This window comes from Anomaloglossus baeobatrachus, chromosome 1, assembly GCF_048569485.1.
Source record: "Anomaloglossus baeobatrachus isolate aAnoBae1 chromosome 1, aAnoBae1.hap1, whole genome shotgun sequence".
Lineage (NCBI taxonomy): Eukaryota > Metazoa > Chordata > Amphibia > Anura > Aromobatidae > Anomaloglossus > Anomaloglossus baeobatrachus.
The window spans coordinates 869,703,660-869,723,773 of record NC_134353.1 but is presented as its reverse complement, the minus strand read 5'-3'; the positions used below and the strand labels follow the sequence as shown (position 1 = coordinate 869,723,773).

Genomic DNA, 20,114 nt, shown 5'->3' with positions numbered 1-20,114 from the left:
ATGAAGCTCTAACTGGTAAACCTCGCATTGGCCGGTGACTAGAGATGAGCGTGAACATGGAATGTCCGGTCTGACAGGTTCATCTGAACATTAGGCCTGCGACACACATCCGTGCCGCCGGTACGTGTTTGCCATTTTTTGCACGTACTGGCGGCACGGAGACACGATAAGCAATGCTACCCTATTGTAGCTGGCGCACACACGTAAAACCACATGGAACGTGTGTCCGTGTGCGTTTGTACGTGTGTGCGTTTTTCAGAGCGCTGACATGTCAGTGTTTTCTCCGGCAGCACGGGTGTCACACCCGTACCACACGGGTGTAGTGTGGATGCGGTCCCGTGTGACACGCGCCGGAGAAAACACACGTGTCAGTGAAAAAAAAACAAAACATTAACTCACCTTCTCCAGCCCTTCTGTCTCTGCCGCTGCTGCCTCTTGCTGCCGACCGCCGCTCATTATTCTCATTTAATATTCACTTCACTGCCCGGAAGCAGCAGCAGCGGGGAGACGGCAGGGCTGGAGACCGAAGATCAGCACCACGGACAGCAGCGGGGACAGCAGGAAGGACCAGGTGAGTATGTAAATTACCGGTTCTACGTGTGCTATCGCGGATAGCACACATAGAACACACGTGGCTCGCACGTACCAGAGACACGTACTTACCTGCACCCAGTAGTACATAGATCACTCAAAAATGACCTCAAAGTTTGTTTTCAACTGCCATCAACCGTCAAGTATATTGTGCCACCAAAAGTGTGCTGCAACCCGCAAGAATATTGTACAAATGAAATGCGAACTGTAACCATCACACAGATTGTGCCACTATTGAGCAAAATAGTAGGGGGATTTCCTTCTATAATCACAACTGCAACTTTTTTCTAAGGCTGTGTCCGCACTTTGCGTCGAGGTAGTTGAAGTTATAAACGCATCCTCTGGCAGAAATGGTTTTTCCAAAGTTGCTTTTGAGCACAGAAACGCGATAAATGCACGTGCGTTTTTACCGCATTTTAGCGCTTTTTACATGCTTTTCCATTGCATAAAGACAGATGCGTTTTGAACATAAAGACACTGCTAAATAAAGTTTAAACAGTCAAACACTATGAAAAAAGGAAAAAAAAAGGAAAACAAATATAAATTATTAAATACCAAAAATAGTTATAATATATATATATATATATATATATATATATATATATATAATTATAGCGGTTTAATACTATTTATGGCTAAAATAACAATAAATTAATATTTTTTATTAATTTAATTGTCGGACTATGTGTGTGTGTAAAGGGACATATTATTCCATTATTCTGATGTCATAAACGCATGATTTCTGCACCTAAGAAGTAAAACACTGGAATTTTGATGTTTCTTGCTTTTTGCAACTTCTCATTGACTTCAATGTTGGCAAAACGCAGCCCAAATGGCAAAAACAATTGACATGCTGCTTCTTTGAACGCAGAGTTTTTTCCCAAAAATATGCAAATTAAACACCGCGTTTTGAACAGCAAAGTGCGGACAAGAAATCCCTATTTCCCATAGACTTTGCTGGAAAATCAAAACACATGCATTTTGGCATGAAAACGCTGCAGTTCAAAACGCTGCTGAAACGCAGGTAAAAACGCAAAGTGCGGACATAGCCTAAAGGGGAACCCAGTAACCACCCCTTGCAACCTAGGTAAGGCTGCTTTCACACTACGTTTTTTTAACATCCGTCATGAACGTTTTTTAACGCAAAAACCGATCCAGTGCAAATGCGTTTTCATTTCAATGCATTTGCAATGGACTCGCGTCAACATGCGTTCACCTGCGTTTGCGTGCGTTATAGTGAGGATCCAGCGACTTGCAGTTTTTTTAACTTTTTTCAAAAACGCTACTTGTAGCATTTTTGAGCTGCGTCCAAATACTGCAAATTGCTGGATCCTGACTATACTGCACGCAAACGCATGTGAACGCTGGCATGCTGATAGACAGGATCCTGCTTGCTCTACTGAGCATGCCCAGAAACCAACCTCACGTGATCAGTCTCTCTCTCCCCCTCGCCCTCCCTCTCCCTTCTCTCCCTCCCCCTTCTCTCTCTCTCTCTCTCCCTTCTCTCTCTCTTCCTTCTCTCTCCCTTCTCTCTCCCTTCTCTCTCTTTCTCTCTCTCTTTCTCTCTCTTTCTCTCTCTCTTCTCTCTCTCTCTCTCTCTCTCTCCTCTCCCCCCCGCCTGAGAGCGGAGGACGCTCGTAACCAAGGTAAATATCGGGTAACCGCGGGCTTAGTTACCCGATGTTTACCTTGGTTACATGTGCAGGGAGCAGGCAGCCCTGCTCCTAGCAGCTGCAGACGCTCGTAACCAAGGTAAATATCGGGTATCCAAGCAAGTTACCCGATGTTTACCTTGGTTACGAGCCTCCGCAGCTGTCAGATGTCGACTCCCAGTCTTTCACGTTCAGTTCCCCTCACTCCCGATCACATGAATAATGCCCGCCCATAAACTTAAAGTGACAGGATCCTGCAAAATAACACATGCGTTTTTCTTTGCAAAAACAGGATCTGCTTTTGCAGCAAAAAAAACCGTTCATGACGCATGATAAAAAAAGTAGTGTGAAAGCAGCCTTAGTGGAAAACTCCTTTAAACATTAGTTTATAACCTGAATTTTTGAGTCTTCTCTGCAGGACTTGTACAATGGCATAAAAAGCCTCACATTTCAAATGAAATTAAAAAAGGAACACATAAAACAATGAGTTTGGCAGGGGAAATGCTCCTGTAAGAACCTTCCCGCCATTTATAACTGCTCGGCTGAGACTCATCAGCACAAAGTGGTGACCTGCTGCGTGTTCTCAGCTCCGGTGTCCTCGCTGACCACATTACTCCCAGCTTAGATTTATAGATGACTGTGTGTTTTACTGTATTTTTTTGTTTTTCCTTTTCTAGGCCAGAAGATGGAGAGATCCACCCTGAAATCTGCAGACTTTACATCCAGTTGCAGTGTTGCCTAGAAATGTATACAACAGAAATGCTGAAATCCATGTGTCTTTTGGGCTCTCTCCAGCACCAGCGGAAAGGTAACGCTCATTACTGTGGATGTTCTATTCTTAGACTATGTGCGCACTTTGCGTTTTTTTTCATGCGTTTCCGCAGCGTTTTGAACTGCAGCGTTTTAATGCCAAAATGGCTGCGTTTTGATTTACAAGCAAAGTCTATGGGAAATAGGAATTTCTTGTGCGCACTTTGCAGTTAAAAACGCAGCGTTTTAGATGCAGAAAATTTGGCAAAAACTCAGCGTTTCAAGAAGCAGCATATCAATTGTTTTTGCCATTTTTGCAGCGATTTGCTAACATTAGAGTCAATGAGAAGTTGCAAAACGCAATCTACTTAAAAAATCTAGCGTTTTACATGCTGTTTTGATGCAGAAAACATGCTTTTTGGACCAATTAAATGCATGCGTTTTTGACAAAATATTAATGCCATGATTTGTCCCTTTACACACACACACATAGTCCGACAAATAAATTTATGAAAATCAATAAATAAATGTAATTTTATGCATAAATATTAGCTCACAGTTATCATTTTAATAAAATAATATGTATGATTTTAATCATGATATTTTTTTATCATTTTTTTCCTTTTTTTTATAGTGTTTGTATGTTTAAACTTTATTTAGCATTGTATTTATAGTCAAAACGCATTTGATTTTACCAGTGTAAAAGCATGTAAATCGCGGTAAAAACGCAAGCGTATTTATAGCGTTTTTGTAGTCAAACCCAAATTTGACAAAGACAATTTCTGCCAGAGGATGCAGTTAGAAATGCAACTACCTCGACGCAAAGTGCGCACATAGCCTTAATTTCTTATGACTGAGCTTGAAAAAGGACAGCATGCCCATCAAGTATAGAGAATGGGACTGAGCGTCCATTACTTACCTTTTTATTCCAGTAGTGTTCTAACACTGATTTATATAAGAGGTTTTCCTACTTAAGGCTATGTGCCCACGCTGCGGATTTTGCGCGGATTTTGCCGCGGATTTGCCGCGGATTTCCCGAAAATCTGCAGCAGCGGCACTTCCAAGCCATTTCAATGGCATTTTGGAAATGCTGTGTCCATGCTGCGGATTTTTCCGCTGCGGATTTGCCGCGGATTTTGATCCGGAAAAATCTGCAGCATGTCAATTGTTTGGTGAAGATTTGGTGCGGATTTTTGGTTTTGAATGGGGAAAAAAAAAAAAAATCCGCGGGTGCGGATTTGCCGCAAAAGTCGCGGATTTTCAGGCAGAAAAATCCGCAGGTACATTCTACCGTGGACACATAGCCTTAAGGGGTTGTCCAGGCTTAGTACACAAGTCTGTAAGTCACTCTATATGACTGCACACTTGTAAATCTTTACAGCTCGCAGTGTGTGCACTGTCAGGATTCTCCAGACACCCTTTTAATACACAGGGTAAGTCATAAATGTTTAATTTCTGCAGATCTGAAGATTGGGACCCACACAGATCTTCCAGTCACCATAGTGGTTATAGCTGTATTATGCATGTGTGACCATTACTTGATTCACTTCTATGGGACAAGCATATCTGCTCAATTCACAAAAAGGACTTTTTAGAGCCCCAAACTCATGATTTGTGAAGTCTAACCCCTAGTACACATATAGATTTAGTGAAAAATGTAAGTCAGTAAAATGTCATAAAACAAGTTACTTTGTAAATTACTTACTATTAAAGGGAATTTTGTCAGCAGGTTTTTGCTATGTAATCTCAGAGCACCATAATGTAGAGGTAGAGTCCCTCATTACAGTGATGTGTCACTTACTGGGCTGTGTTTTGCTGTTTCAATACAATCAGTGTTTTATCATCAGTAGACTATAACTACAGGACAGCTGGGTGCCTGCCTCCTGGTCCAGCTGCACTCCCAGCTGGTGTACACAGAAAGCTATGGTGTGAGCAGAGTTAAGGCCCCGTCACACACAGAGATAAATCTTTGGCAGATCTGTGGTTGCAGTGAAATCATGGACATATTGTTCCATTTGTCCACAGCCACAAACCTGGCACTGATTGTCCACAATTTCACTGCAACCACAGATCTACCACAGATCTGCCGCAGATTTATCTCTGTGTGTGACAGGGCCTTTATATACAGCTCAAGAGTTGAGCTCTGCTAGATCTGCAGCAGAGAATTCTGTGACTCTATCACATCTGCCGCACCCAGTATGCTAAGTGATACATTGTTGGAATCAGGGTCTCTGCCCCTAGTTCATGTTACTGTCAAATTACACAGCGAAAACTTGCTGGCAGACTACCTTTATGAATGGAGTGATTTTTTTATTTGTATTGTTTATGGCTCTTTGCCTTGTTCAGCACCTTTTTGAAACCGGCACGATTGTTGTAGTGCATGGTTAGCTCTCAATCTGGCCAGCTTCAGTGTTAGGTCGGGGCCCCACGGGGCTCGCATGACACTCGGATCGCGCTGGCAGCACAGCAGTAGCCGAGTGTCATGCTAGTACCCCTGCGTCTGAGGTCCGACTGTGCAAGCGAACCTCAGCTGCGGGGGGCGGGTCAGCACTCAGGATGGGAGGACCGGCACGGATGAGGGGAGGGAAGGATTTTTCTCCCTCTCTCCTCCGCAGCCAGCTATTGCGATTCTCGCCCTGCACGCGTGGTACACCGGTGTACCGCGAGTGCAGTGCAATTTTTCTCTCGCCCCATAAACTTGAATGGGTGCGAAAGAAGAGTCTCGCATTACAATTGCAGCATGCATGCATTTCTCTGGGTTTAGTTTGTTTAAAAAAAAATACTGTATTTTTTGGATTATAAGACACACATTTTTCCCCCAAAACTGAGGGAAAAATGGGGGTGTGTCTTATAATCCGGATATTGTTTACCGAGGTGGCGGTGGTGGAACAGGGTCACAGGAGTCAGGGTGGGCAATACTGAGGGCTCGGAAGTTGAGGTGTCACTGCAATGGAGCGGCTCAGACGGGTGACACGACGGAGGCAATACTGCGGGAGCCATTGATCTGCCAATGGGCTGTGGTTTCCATTGAATTGCCAGCGGTTGACACGATGGACTTAAAGAAAATGGCCGCACAAGCCAGTCTGCACATGCACTACCTCTGCGGCCATTTTCTTGAAATTCATCACGTCAACTGACGGCAGTTCAATGGCATCCGCCACGACACCGACAAGCCCACAGTATTGCCAACCCTCCATCCACTGACCCTCCTGAGCTGTGACACACGCCCACCTCCAAGCCCACCGCATCGCTAACCCTCCATCCACTGACCCTCCTGAGCTGTGACACACCCACCTCCGAGCCCACCACATCGCTAACCCTCCGTCCACTGACCCTCCTGAGCCACGACACTCCCTCCTCCGAGGCCACAGCATCGCTAACCCTCCATCCACTGACCCTCCTGAGCTGTGACACACCCACCTCCGAGCCCACCACATCGCTAACCCTCCGTCCAATGACCCTCCTGAGCCACGACACTCCCTCCTCCGAGGCCACAGCATCGCTAACCCTCCATCCACTGACCCTCCTGAGCTGTGACACACCCACCTCCGAGCCCACCACATCGCTAACCCTCCGTCCAATGACCCTCCTGAGCCACGACACTCCCTCCTCCGAGGCCACAGCATCGCTAACCCTCCATCCACTGACCCTCCTGAGCTGTGACACACCCACCTCCGAGCCCACCACATCGCTAACCCTCCGTCCAATGACCCTCCTGAGCCACGACACTCCCTCCTCCGAGGCCACAGCATCGCTGACCATGCCTCCTGTGACCTTCCTGAGCCGCTCCACCACTGCTGCTCCCCCCTAGTGAGCTATTATAAGGCACACTAGGATTATAAGACGGACCCTCGTTTCAACATTAAATTTTTTTTTCCTGTTTTCCTGCTCTAAATTTGAAATGCGTCTTATAATCCAGTGCGTCTTATAAAACGAAAAATATGGTAAATAAAATACTGTGCCTTAATCTCCTTGTATAGAGCTTTAGTGTCCATCTCTGATTTCAGTGTCTGTTATTGTCCGTCACATCAACAGCACTGCAGCTGATAACTGAGCTGAGCTCACATGTAAGCGTACAACGATTTAAACCATGAGAAAGAACCAGAGAGTTAGAAATGCGTTGGTAAGGAGGTCACACCACTGACAGTTTGTTTCCATTGCATTTTTCACAGCCTTACTTTTATATACAGATTTTTATATTCAGGTGCTTAAGTGCCCTATAAGTCTTTGGTAGACAGAATATAATTAGGTCTTTGGTAGGTTTCAGCCTCAGTGTGTAAACAGGGATATTTCGATTCACTGACAGCACGCTGCGTATGAGAAACAGAAATGTGCTGTATATTCATTATACAATTATATAGTTTAATTTATCTGAAGGGCTCATAACTGATGTACACAATATACATGAGTATTTTGATCACATGATAATTTTTATATATGTTGTCCTACTCCAAGCTGTATAGGCTTGAGAGCCAAGTATAAATTAAGTAAATCAGGTGATGTGCATGTCTGTAATGAGGAGGGGTGCGGTGTAATGACATCAACACCCTATATAAGCTGTGCTTAACTATTAGGGAACTTCCTTTTCTTTGGCAAAATGGGTCAGAAGAGAGATTTGACAGGCTCTGAAAAGTCCAAAATTGTGAAATGTCTTGCAGAGGGATGCAGCAGTCTTGAAATTGCCAAACTTTTAAAGCATGATCACTGAACAATCAAGCGTTTCATGGCAAATAGCCAACAGGGTCGCACGAAGCATGTTGGGCAAAAAAGGCGCAATATAACTGCCCATGAATTGAGGAAAATCAAGCATGAAGCTGACAAGATGCCATTTTCCACCAGTTTGGCCATATTTCAGAGCTGCAATGTTACTGGAGTATCAAAAAGCACAAGGTGTGCCATACTCAGGGACATGGCCAAGGTAAGGAAGGCTGAAAAATGATCAAAAGAAACATAAGATAAAACATCAAGACTGGGCCAAGAAATATCTTAAGACTGATTTTTCAAAGGTTTTATGGACTGATGAAATGAGAGTGACTCTGGATGGGCCAGATGGATGGGCCAGAGGCTGGATCAGTAAAGGGCAGAGAGCTCCACCCCGAATCAGATGCCAGCAGGGTGGAGGTGGGGTACTGGTATGGGCTGGTATCATCAAAGATGAACTTGTGGGACCTTTTCGGGTTGAGGATGGAGTGAAGCTCAACTCCCTACATACTGCCAGTTTCTGGAAGACTACTTCTTCAAGCAGTGGTACAGGAAGAAGTCGGTATCGTTCAAGAAAAACATGATTTTCATGCAGGGCAATGCTCCATCACATGCATCCAACTACTCCACAGTATGGCTGGCCAGTAAATGTCTAAAAGATGAAAAAATAATGACATGGCCACCTTGTTCACCTGATCTGAACCCCATAGAGAACCTGTGGTCCCTCATAAAATGAAAGATATACAGGGAGGGAAAACAGTACACCTCTCGGATCAGTGTCTGGGAGGCTGTGATGGCTGCTGCACGCAATGTTGATAGTAAACAGATCAAGCAACTGACAGAATCTATGGATGGTAGGCTGTTGAGGATTTTTGTCGTTTCCATTGTGAGATAGGGGCGGATTCTAGAGATGTTCTTGAGGTGCAAGCGGCAGGAGCGGGCAAGAGATTGTATGTGGGGGGTAAAGGAGGCTGTACAGAGCAGTATATAAGGACAATGAAAACTGCACATAGGTAACATTTATAAATCTTTTAAATTAGAAATTGTTTTTGTTAATGGGTTTTAGGCTGTAAAATTCTGAGAAACACAAAATATGACTTGTAACATACTAAACATTTTATATTAAGCCTAAGCTTTCCTGTGTGTTCTTCTCTTAAAGGAAAAGAGCAGTGTGCGGGTCCAAAGATCATTGACTACAAAACAGATGAGAGCTCGGAAGTTCCTATCCTAGAAGATACGTCTTCATCACCAGTGGATGTCCAGTACTGTTGGCAGGTTTCCACAGACATTGAGAACACAGAAAGGTAAATTCAGTACAAATCCATCAGAATCCTGTATGAACACTGGCTAGGGATGAACGGTATTTCTGTCTGTTGTGAGACGCAGAGGTATTTGCCCGAGAGCGGTCACAATTGAATGGATGCCTAGGCATACGTCCACCACAGAAATCCATTGTAATCCATATAAGAACTAATATTACTGAACAATCCAGAAAGACAATAAACAAGAGGCAGAAGAGACCCACGTAGCCATAGTTAATGGAAGAGACACTAAAGATCATTGAAGGAAGAAAAATGGCAAAAGGTACCAAGCAGGATGCAGACAAAGACTAAAGAAAGCCATTGGAACAAAGAATTTTATTACCAAAAGCTATGTACAGAGTGTAGCGGGGTGGGGGTCCCCCAGGACGACAAAGAGGCAGTTACCCAGAAAGTCCAATCAACATAAGTTTATTTACCGCTGTTGCACAGGAAAATACGTCCTTCAGGATACATCCAGGCTATATACAGTCCATAGGTTACCACGTCACACAGGTACCCGCTGCCTTAGAAGACGGTCTTACTGTACCCCGTACTGCTTTTCAGGGAGCCCCACAGACCTGTGTTATCACACCACACGGGTCTGAACTCCTCTCAGCTTCTTGCTCTGCAGCTTACAAAGCAACTCTGCCCCACCCAGGCCTTTACAAAGAGCTTTTAAATGAGAACTGTGGACATGAGCCACCTGCATAACCCGGCCTGGAGGTCACTGGACTGACCACTATCTAGGGCTATAATATGTTTCTGTACGCATTCTGGGAGATACGTACCGTCCGTCACATATCAATGGACCCACTATCTCACATACCCCCCCCTCCGTTCAAACCCGAGGGGATGAACGGACGCTCCCAAACAGGCCGCCCGTGACAGGGCATCGGCATTGCCCTGGGATGAACCGGCCCGATGTTCCACCGTAAAACTGAAATTCTGAAGGGACAGGAACCAGCGGGTGACCCGGGCATTCCGTTCCTTCGCATTTCTCATCCAGACAAGGGGCGCGTGGTCCGTTACCAACCGAAACTGTCGCCCGAGCAAATAATAGCGCAGGGACTCCAAGGCCCATTTAATAGCCAAGCACTCCTTCTCCACTACGCTATAATTCTTTTCCGCCGGGGTAAGCTTCCGGCTCAGATAGGTAACCGGGTGCTCAGTTCCGTTCACCTCTTGCGAGAGTACGGCCCCCAGACCCACCTCGGAGGCATCTGTTTGCACCAAGAAGGTGTTACCGAAATCGGGGCTAATGAGGACCGGTTGACCACACAAGGCAGTCTTCATGGACCGAAACGCTTCCTCAGCCTGAGGGGTCCAGCGTACCATAGCCGCCTTCTTACCCTTCAACAGGTCAGTCAAAGCCGCTGTTCTCCCGGCGAAGTCCGGTATAAACCGCCGGTAATACCCAACAATGCCGAGGAACGCCCTCACCTGTTTAGTGGACACTGGTCTGGGCCACTTTTGGATGGCCTCTATTTTATTTACTTGAGGTTTGATCACCCCGCGGCCAATCACGTACCCCAAATAGCGGGCTTCCTCCAGACCGATTGCACATTTTTTTGGGTTTGCGGTCAATCCTGCCGCCCGCAGGGAGTTAACGACGGCCTGGACCTGGGACAAGTGGGTCTGCCAATCGGTACTGAAGATGATGATGTCATCTAGATAGGCGGATGCGTACTTCTGATGGGGCTCCAACACTATGTCCATCAGTCTTTGGAAAGTAGCCGGGGCTCCATGTAAACCGAAAGGCAAGACAACATAGTGATAGAGCCCCTCTGGTGTAATAAAGGCCGTCTTTTAATTGGCCAACTCTGTCAGTGGCACCTGCCAATAGCCTTTGGTGAGGTCAAGCGTCGTGAAATATTGAGTCTTTCCCAACCGTTCAATAAGTTCGTCCACCCGGGGCATAGGGTAAAGGTCGAACTTGGAAACCTCATTCAATCTCCTGAAATCATTGCAGAAACGTAGCGACCCGTCGGGTTTTGGAATCAGCACAATGGGACTAGCCCAGTCACTCTTTGACTTCTCAATCACCCCTAGAGTAAGCATCTGTTTCACCTCTGCTGCAATGGCTTGTCTCCGGGCCTCGGGCACCCGGTACGGTTTCATACGCACCTTTACCCGAGGCTCGGTGACAATGTCATGTTGGATAACCGAAGTACGGCCGGGTAACTCGGAAAACACATCCGAGTTCTGCTGTACCAACTTCCGAACTTCACGACGCTGCGTTTTAGTGAGGGTGTCGCCTAGGTGTACCCCCCCTTCGGGTCCCAGGATGAGCGGCACTACAGGACCCTCACATGCCCCCACCGGTGTTACTCCCGTCACCATACAGTCGCGGTCTTTCCAGGCTTTAAGCAAGTTAACATGATACACTTGTTCCGGCTTCCTCCTCCCCGGCTGATATATTCGGTAGTTCACCTCCCCCACCTTTTCCCGAACCTCATACGGCCCCTGCCATTTGGCCAGCAGTTTACTCTCGGCAGTGGGCACCAAAACCAAGACCCGATCCCCTACATTAAAAGATCTGAGGGTGGCTCGTGTGTTATAAGTGCGCCTTTGTGCCCCTTGTGCCCTTGTCATATGTTCTTTTACGATAGGCAAAACCGCTGTAATGCGGTCCTGCATTAGGGCCACATGTTCAATCACACTTTTATATGGGGTGGGCTCCTGTTCCCATGTTTCCTTGGCTACGTCCAGCAAGCCCCTAGGGTGTCTGCCATAGAGCAACTCGAATGGTGAAAACCCCGTGGACGCCTGCGATACTTCTCGGAGCGCAAACATAAGATAGGGCAACAGCATGTCCCAGTCCCTCCCGTCCTTGGCAACCACCTTTTTAAGCATGGACTTAAGGGTTTTGTTACACCGCTCTACCAGCCCATCGGTTTGTGGATGGTACACCGATGTGTGCAGGTGCTTTATTTTCAACAGTTTACATAATTCTTTTGTCACCTTGGACATAAACGGAGTCCCCTGGTCAGTAAGGATCTCCTTTGGTAGCCCAAGACGACAAAACATGGCGAATAATTCCCGAGCAATAAGCTTAGCGGAGGTATGGCGCACCGGAATGGCCTCGGGATAGCGTGTGGCATAATCCACAACCACCAATATGTGTTGGTGACCGCGCGCGGATTTTACCAGGGGTCCTACCAGATCCATTGCAATTCGTTCAAAAGGTTCCTCTATAATAGGGAGAGGCACCAATGGACTCCGGAAACTTGCAATGGGCGAAGTCAACTGGCAGTCCGGGCAGGTTTCACAGAACTTCCGTACCTCTGCGTACACTCCCGGCCAAAAGAACCTCTGTAAAATACGCTCTTGTGTCTTGCTAACCCCTAAGTGCCCCCCCAGGGGGTGTGTGTGAGCCATGTTAAGCACTACCCGACGGTGGGATTGGGGCACTACCAATTGTTCTACTATCTCTTCCCTGATTTTGTCTATTCGGTAGAGTAAATCATTATAAACCGCCATGCGGGGAAAGACAGCTTCTGCCCCTGGTTGTTGGGCCACCCCATTCACCTCTTTTACGTTACCCCACGCTTGGGAGAGGGTAGGATCCCTCAGCTGTGCCGTCCCGAAGGCCTCCCGGGACGTGTCCAGCTCCGGGATCGCTACGGTCTCTTCGCTGTCTCCTGCCAATACTTCTAGGGGACCCCGGTCAGGTTCTCCCCCTGTCCCAAGGTCGGTGATCCCTACAGCAGGTATTCCCGCCTCGGGATCGTCGGGCTCTGCACCCGAACCCATTCTTGCTTGGGAAGATGTGCCATTTCTCTCCCACAAGCACCAGAACAACGGAAAATCCCTGCCCAGCACTACCCCGTATGGTAGAGTTTTCACCACTCCTACTACATGTGTCACATCTCCACACGGAGTGGAGAGGCCTACCTCTGCTGTTGGATATTTGCGGAGCTCTCCATGTATACATACAATCCCAACCTCCCTCTTCGTGGACTCCAACCCCGATACCAGCGACCCATGTACGAGGGTCACTATACTGCCCGAGTCCAACAGGGCCTCTGCCCGATGTCCATTTATATACACAGGACAGAGAGGAGGTTCAAGAAAAAGGTGTGCAGCACACACCGTATTAGCATACATAGACATTCGGCGGGTGTAGTCACAATCCATGGCCTCCGTAATCAAAGGGCAATAAGCTGCGATATGGCCGGGCCCTTGACATCTCCAGCACTTCATAGCGGTGGCCCCACCAGTTTTTGTTACCATTCTTGGGGGGACTAGTCTTTTGCCACTCTCAGTGCGGGTTACCCCCTCAATGTGGGTTTGGTTTCTGGGGTTCACCTGCGCCGTACGTGTCTCTCGGCCCCGGTCCTGTGGCCGCCGGGCCTGACGCCCTGGGGCAGAGTCTCGTATAAAGTCCTGGGTGGCGGTATAACGCTCAATTAGACTCACCACCTGGTCCAGGTTACCCGGGTCCCCTTGCCCCACCCAGCGTTGTATAGCGACCGGCAGAGTCCGCACCAACCGGTCGACCACCACCCGTTCCACCATCTGGGCTGGAGACAACATCTCCGGCTGCAGCCACTTTTTTACCAATTGAAGTAGGTCATATGCCTGAGACCTGGCCGGACAGGTCTCCACATAGGTCCAGGCAAATACCCGCTGAGCCCGCACGTAGGTATTGACCCCCAGACGGGCAAGGACCTCACCTTTCAGTTTCTCGTAGTCCAAGGCATCCTCCCGGCTGAGGTCAAAGCAGGCTTTCTGGGCGTCCCCAATCAGGAACGGAGCCACCACTTCCGCCCACTGATCCGCCGGCAGTTTTTCCCGCTCTGCTGTGCGCTCAAATACCGTAAGGAAGACCTCCACGTCATCCTCCGGGCTTAGCTTCCGTAGGGCAGAGCGAACCCTGTCCCGGGGTACCCGTTGGTCGGAGGCAGTTGCTGGCGCTGTCTCACGCAGGGTCGCAACCTGCTGCTGTAGAAATGTGTTCGCCTCCTGTTGTTGTCGCTGGGTTTCCTGATGCTGCCGCTGGGATTCCTGGTGCTGCTGCTGGGATTCCTGGTGGTGCTGTTGGAACAGACTCAGTTGATGCTGGAACAGACCCAGTTGCTCCTGTTGTTTCTGCTGAGTGACTACCAGCTGCCGCAGAAGCTCCTCCATGTTGTCAGCGGGTTTATACTGTAGCGTAGCAGGCTTGATTATTGACATGCAGCGGTGGGGTATGCCTCAAGTCTCAATGCCCGCATTCTCCACCATAATGTAGCGGGGTGGGGGTCCCCCAGGACGACAAAGAGGCAGTGACCCAGAAAGTCCAATCAACATAAGTTTATTTACCGCTGTTGCACAGGAAAATACGTCCTTCAGGATACATCCAGGCTATATACAGTCCATAGGTTACCACGTCGCACAGGTACCCGCTGCCTTAGAAGACGGTCTTACTGTACCCCGTACTGCTTTTCAGGGAGCCCCACAGACCTGTGTTATCACACCACACGGGTCTGAACTCCTCTCAGCTTCTTGCTCTGCAGCTTACAAAGCAACTCTGCCCCACCCAGGCCTTTACAAAGAGCTTTTAAATGAGAACTGTGGACATGAGCCACCTGCATAACCCGGCCTGGAGGTCACTGGACTGACCACTATCTAGGGCTCTAATATGTTTCTGTACGCATTCTGGGAGATACGTACCGTCCGTCACATATCAATGGACCCACTATCTCACAAGAGATAGAAAACGAACATCTGAGGGGCAGGACCAGGACGGCATACCAAAAAATAAAAGACCTACAACAAGAGTTTCAGCCAAGAGTGGGAATGCAGAAAGACGCCAACGGGAAGAAAACAGCCAGAACAGATGAAAGAAAGTTATAAAGAATACACAGAATTCTTCAGTGATACAGGAAGAAATTGAGACTGGAAATGATAGCGAATAGTGATGGGCGAACCTGAACTGTAACGTTCGGGGTCCGTGCACTGACCCCGAACATGGACTTCTCAGCGAAGTCCGTGTTAGTTGTTCGGGCTCAGCCACCCAGATAATGATAAAAAAATAAATAAGTAAATAAAAGATAGACAATAAGGAATAAAGCAGGACAATTATACTTGCCAACCTTCCCTTCGGCTATAACACTGCTTCCGGGTCCGCTCATTAACTCTCATCTATTTACTGCTTCCCTCGCCCACCGTCAGTCCCAGCGTATGTGATTGGTTAAAGTCAGACCGCACCCCCACCCTGTGTGACTGCGTCTGTGATTGATTGGAATCACACATGTCTGCATCCCTATAGTGGTGTAAAAATAAATAAATTTAAAAAATGGCATAGGGTCTCAATATATTGTGATGCCCAACGCAGATAAAGTATACGGCTTCAAGCTGCAGCCCCCAGTCGTGTGCTTATCCTGGCAGTGGTTCAAAATAGAAGGGATCCTATGCAGCTTTATTTAAATAACAAAAGCGTGCAGTCCTTCCTAATTTTGATTCCCAACCATAATAAAGCCATTACCTGGGGGCTGGTATTCTCATGCTGAGGAGGCCCATGGTTATTGGGTCCGCTCAGCCTAAAAATATAGCAGCCTTCAGCCACCCAGAATTGCAGCATCCTTTAGATGCGACAATTCTGGCACTTACCCAGCTCATCCCAATTGTCCTGATGCGGTGGCAATCGGGGTAATATAAGGAGTTAATGACAGCTCACAGCTGCCACTAAGCCCTAGATCTATGAGACCCCCCCATTACTAATCCTGTAAGAAATAAACACAGACACCAAAAAAATCCTTTATCTGAAATAAAATATGAAAAAAACACCCTCAGCTCCAATTTATTAACCCCAAAAACACCCCTGCAGGTCAGACGTAATCCACACAAGGTCCTCACTTTTATTGACTCTCACTGAGATGCTGGCTCCCATTGTTCACCATGTACTGTTTATAGGGCATTTCTCACCCCCAGATATCAGGGAAAAGAAGGATCAGGTATCTTGAGTATCAACATTTCTGATCCTTTGTACTTAAAGGGAATCTGTCAGCAGGTTTTTGTACGTAAGCTAAGGACAGCATGCTGTAAGGGTTAAAAACGAAAACATTTGTGCTACTGTAAAGGGTTTTATTACCTTGTGATTAGCATTATAGGACTAGAATCTCACCCGACCATCAGTCCAAGACGGCCCCCTGCTGTGATTGACACATCACAGTGTGGGTGGGGAAGCTCATTCAGCTTTGGTGTTTTCCTGGATCTAAATTCTTTGATTATGTGAGAAAGGCTGCAGCCAGTAATCTGTTATACACCATTGGATTCAGAATCTCTTTACCTACATTATGTTGCTGTCAGATGAAGTAGCAGAAACCTGCTGACAGATTCCCTTTTAGAGAGATATTGAAAAAATCTTTGAACTCTCAAGATATGCACGGACACTGACTCCCAGTTGGCAGGATGATAGAACACATACAGTATGAAAAAAAACAGTAATCTTATCCAGCACTTAATGTCCAAATTTCCAAATAAAAAAGAGCTTTATTGATTTATTAAAGAAATACGAAAAACACACTTAAAAACAGGACATCTTGAAAAAAAGAAATCACGCATTTTTTGCCTTTTTTTTTTTTGTTTGCACCCAATTCTTTATCCTAATTGTGCCTTTTGCTACTGTATGTGATTGATTATTTTTTCCGCTTTGCGGTTTCGCCTGATTCATTATTTCAAAGTTTTTTTAAAAATGTGCAAAATTTGATGCCATTTCACACCAGTTCCCCCTTGGTGTATTTTTGCGTATGCCAGTATTTTGCGGCAATTTGCAAAACGTGTGACTTTTAGCCCCAAACTGTTGCAAAACCAGTTCAAGAAAAAAAGACAATTTTTTTACTCTTCCCCAAATTTATGAATCATGTCATTTTGTAGAACATGGCACCAAAAACTGCACTACACACGTGGTCAAAATTGTGGGTTCCTCTCATTTAATGAAAGAAAAACCCACAGCGGGTCGCAGAAATAACTTGAATCTGACAAAAGTAATGATAAATAAAAAAAACTATGAAAATGAACACATGAAAGTCAGACATTGCTGCTTTTCTGCTTCCACAGCATTTAAAAAAAATAGATAAATAAATAAAACTCATAAAATCAGCCTGGACAGAAATGATTTCCTCCTCCTCCTCCTCCTTAACTTAATATTTTGTTGCACAACCTTTTGAGGCAATCACTGCAATCAAATGATTTCTGTAACTGTCAATGAGACTTCTGCTCCTCTCGACAGGTATTTTGGCCACTCCTCAAGAGCAAACTGTTCCAGTTGTCTTGTGATTGAAGGTTGCCTTTTCCAGACGGCATGTTTCAGCTCTTTCCAAAGATACTCAGTAGGATTTACGTCAGGGCTCATAGAAGCCACTTCAGAATAGTTCAATTATCCTGTTGCAAGACCCATGACCTGCGACTGAGACCAAGCTTTCTGACACTGCGCAGCACATTTCTCTCTAGAATCCCTTGATAGTCTTGAGATTTCATTGTACCCTGCACAGATTCAAGACAGCCTGTGCCAGATGCAGCAAAGCAGCCCCAGAACATAACAGAGCCTCCTCCATGTTTCACAGTAGGGACAGTGTAATTTTCTTGATATGCTTCATTTTTCTGTCTGTGAACATAGAGCTGATGTGCCTTGCCAAAAAGTTACATTTTTGTCTCTTCTGTCCATAGGACATTCTCCCAGAAGCTTTATGGCTTGTCAACGTGTAGTTTGGCAAATTCCAGTCTGGCTTTTTTATGATTTTTTTATTTTTTTCAACAATGGTGTCTTCCTTGGTCATCTCCACTTTGGTTCAAACAACAATGGATGATGCGATTTGACACTGATGTTCCTTGAGCCTGAAGTTCACCTTTAATCTCTTTAGAAGTTTTTCTGGGCTCTTTTGTTACCATTCATATTATCGTCTCATTGATATGTCATCAATTTTCCTCCTGCTGTCCAGGGAGGTTGGCTAGAGTACATTTCTGAGTAATATCTGCAACTGTAGTTACAGGAACATCAAGCTGCTTGGCGATGATCTTATAACCTTTACCTTTAAGATGCTTGTCTATAATTTTCTAAATTCCTGAGACAACTCTTTCCTTCGCTTCCTCTGGTCCATGTTGAGTGTGGTACACACCATGTCACCAAACAGCACAGTGAGTATCTGTAGCCCTATATGCAGGTCCACTGACTGATTACAAGATTGTAGACAGTAGACACCTGTGATGCTAATTAGTGGACACACCTTGATTTCCCTTGAACCTTTTGTCACATTATTTTCAGGGGTAACATCATTTCTGTCCAGGCCTGTTTCATGAGTTTTTTAATTTTTTTTTTAATTTTGTGGCAACATGGGTGAAAAGCAATGTCTGATTTTCATTTGTTCATTTTCATAGATTTTTTATTTATTACTTTTGTCAGATTCAAGCTATTTCTGTAACCATTGTGGGTTTTTCTTTCATTAAACGAGGGGTACCAACAATTTTGACCACATGCGTAATACTACAAGTCAACAAACAAGAGTAACTTATAAGAAAATTATTGGGAAGGTTGGGAAGTATAGCTGTACACCGATTGAACCTTCACCAAAAGCTATTGCGGCTGTATGGCTAAATTTAGTAGGGTTTGCTGTATACAGTGGGGAAAATACGTATTTGATATTCTGCCGATTTTGCAAGTTTTCCCACCGATAAAGAATGGAGAGGTCTGTAATTTTTATCAAAACAATCACTGATCTCGGGGAGACCAGCCAGAGAAAACACTGCCGGCAGCCAGTGAGGGCGCTCAAGACAGTGAAATCCTAGGTACATTGCCCCCTAGGAAATATGCAAATCAAAAAGGTCCGTGGAGCCTCTGTTAGGAGTCTCAATACCAGCCAGATATCCCTCCGGGAAGGGCCCAGCCAAGGGGTGACTCTTTTTAGGAGACCACCATAACCACCATATTAAGTGGCCCTTTTAGTCAATATCCAACTTTTTGACAAGTTTAAAGATATGACAAGGGAAATACCAAGGCCAGGTATCCATCCACAGACAGCTGTTTCGGGGTATTGCCCCTCATCAGTGTGGAGTAGGATTCTGGCTGGGTGGGAGCAATGCCTAGTAGGTGGTTATGGTGGTCTCCTAAAAAGAGTCACCCCTTGGCTGGGCCCTTCCCGGAGGGATATCTGGCTGGTTTCTGTGTTGAGACTCCTAACAGAGGCTCCACGGACCTTGCTGTAATTTTTATCGTAGGTACACTTCAACTGTAACAGACAGAATAAAAAAAAAATCCAGAAAATCACATTGTATGATTTTTAAATCATTACTTTGCATTTTAATACATGAAATACAGTAAGTATATGATCACCGACCCAATCAGCAAGAATTCTGGCTCTCACAGACCTGTTATTTTTTATTTCCCTCCTACTCTGCACTCATTACCTGTATTAATTACGAGTGTTTGAACTCGTTACGTGTATAAAGGACACCTGTCCACACACTCAATCACACTCCAACTTCTCTATGTCCAAGACCATAGAACTGTCTAAGGACAAGGTCTAAGGTCATCTGGTCAGATAAAACCATAATAGAACTTTTTGGCATCAACTCCACTCGCCATGTTTGGACGAAGAAGAAGTATGAGCACATCCCCAAGAACACCGTCCCAACCATGTAGTGAAGTGTACCTACGATAAAAATTACAGACCTCGTCCTCTTAACGCTCACCAACCTCATGTGTCTCTTCCGAACCTAATGCGTACCTTGAAGGAGTGTGGGAGTTTATCGGGTTACAAAGTTAACTCCAGCAAAACAGAGGCCATGCCATTGAACCTTGCCCCCAAGGTGTTGGACCACTTGCGTTTGAACTTTAAGTTTAGATGGAAGACGGACACAGTTAAATATTTGGGGGTTAACTTGACTTCTTCTTATGATACACTCTATAAATCTAACTTTCCTCCTCTCTTTAGAGAATTGAGGGCTCTCCTGAACAAGTGGTCACCTCTTCCCCTCTCCTGGATGGGTCGGATGGCAGCGGTGAAAATGAGTCTATTACCTAAATTATTATATTTTTTCGAAACCCTCCTGATTAAGATACCGTTGAAGGAGTTGAAAACTCTTCAGGCAGCTATCATACAGTTCATTTGGTGCAATGAGCGACATAGGGTGGCCAGGG

At 45.9% G+C, this 20,114-nt stretch overlaps 1 protein-coding gene across 1 annotated transcript in view; it reads left to right on the top strand.

The window, feature by feature from the left end:
• Nucleotides 1-20,114, top strand: part of RGS7BP (regulator of G protein signaling 7 binding protein) — a 196,075-nt gene that overhangs the window by 168,614 nt on the left and 7,347 nt on the right. The window contains exons 3-4 of the mRNA XM_075326232.1: nucleotides 2,921-3,051; nucleotides 8,854-8,998. Of these exons, the coding sequence (XP_075182347.1) occupies nucleotides 2,921-3,051; nucleotides 8,854-8,998 (276 nt within the window). The remainder of the gene's footprint in view (nucleotides 1-2,920; nucleotides 3,052-8,853; nucleotides 8,999-20,114) is intronic.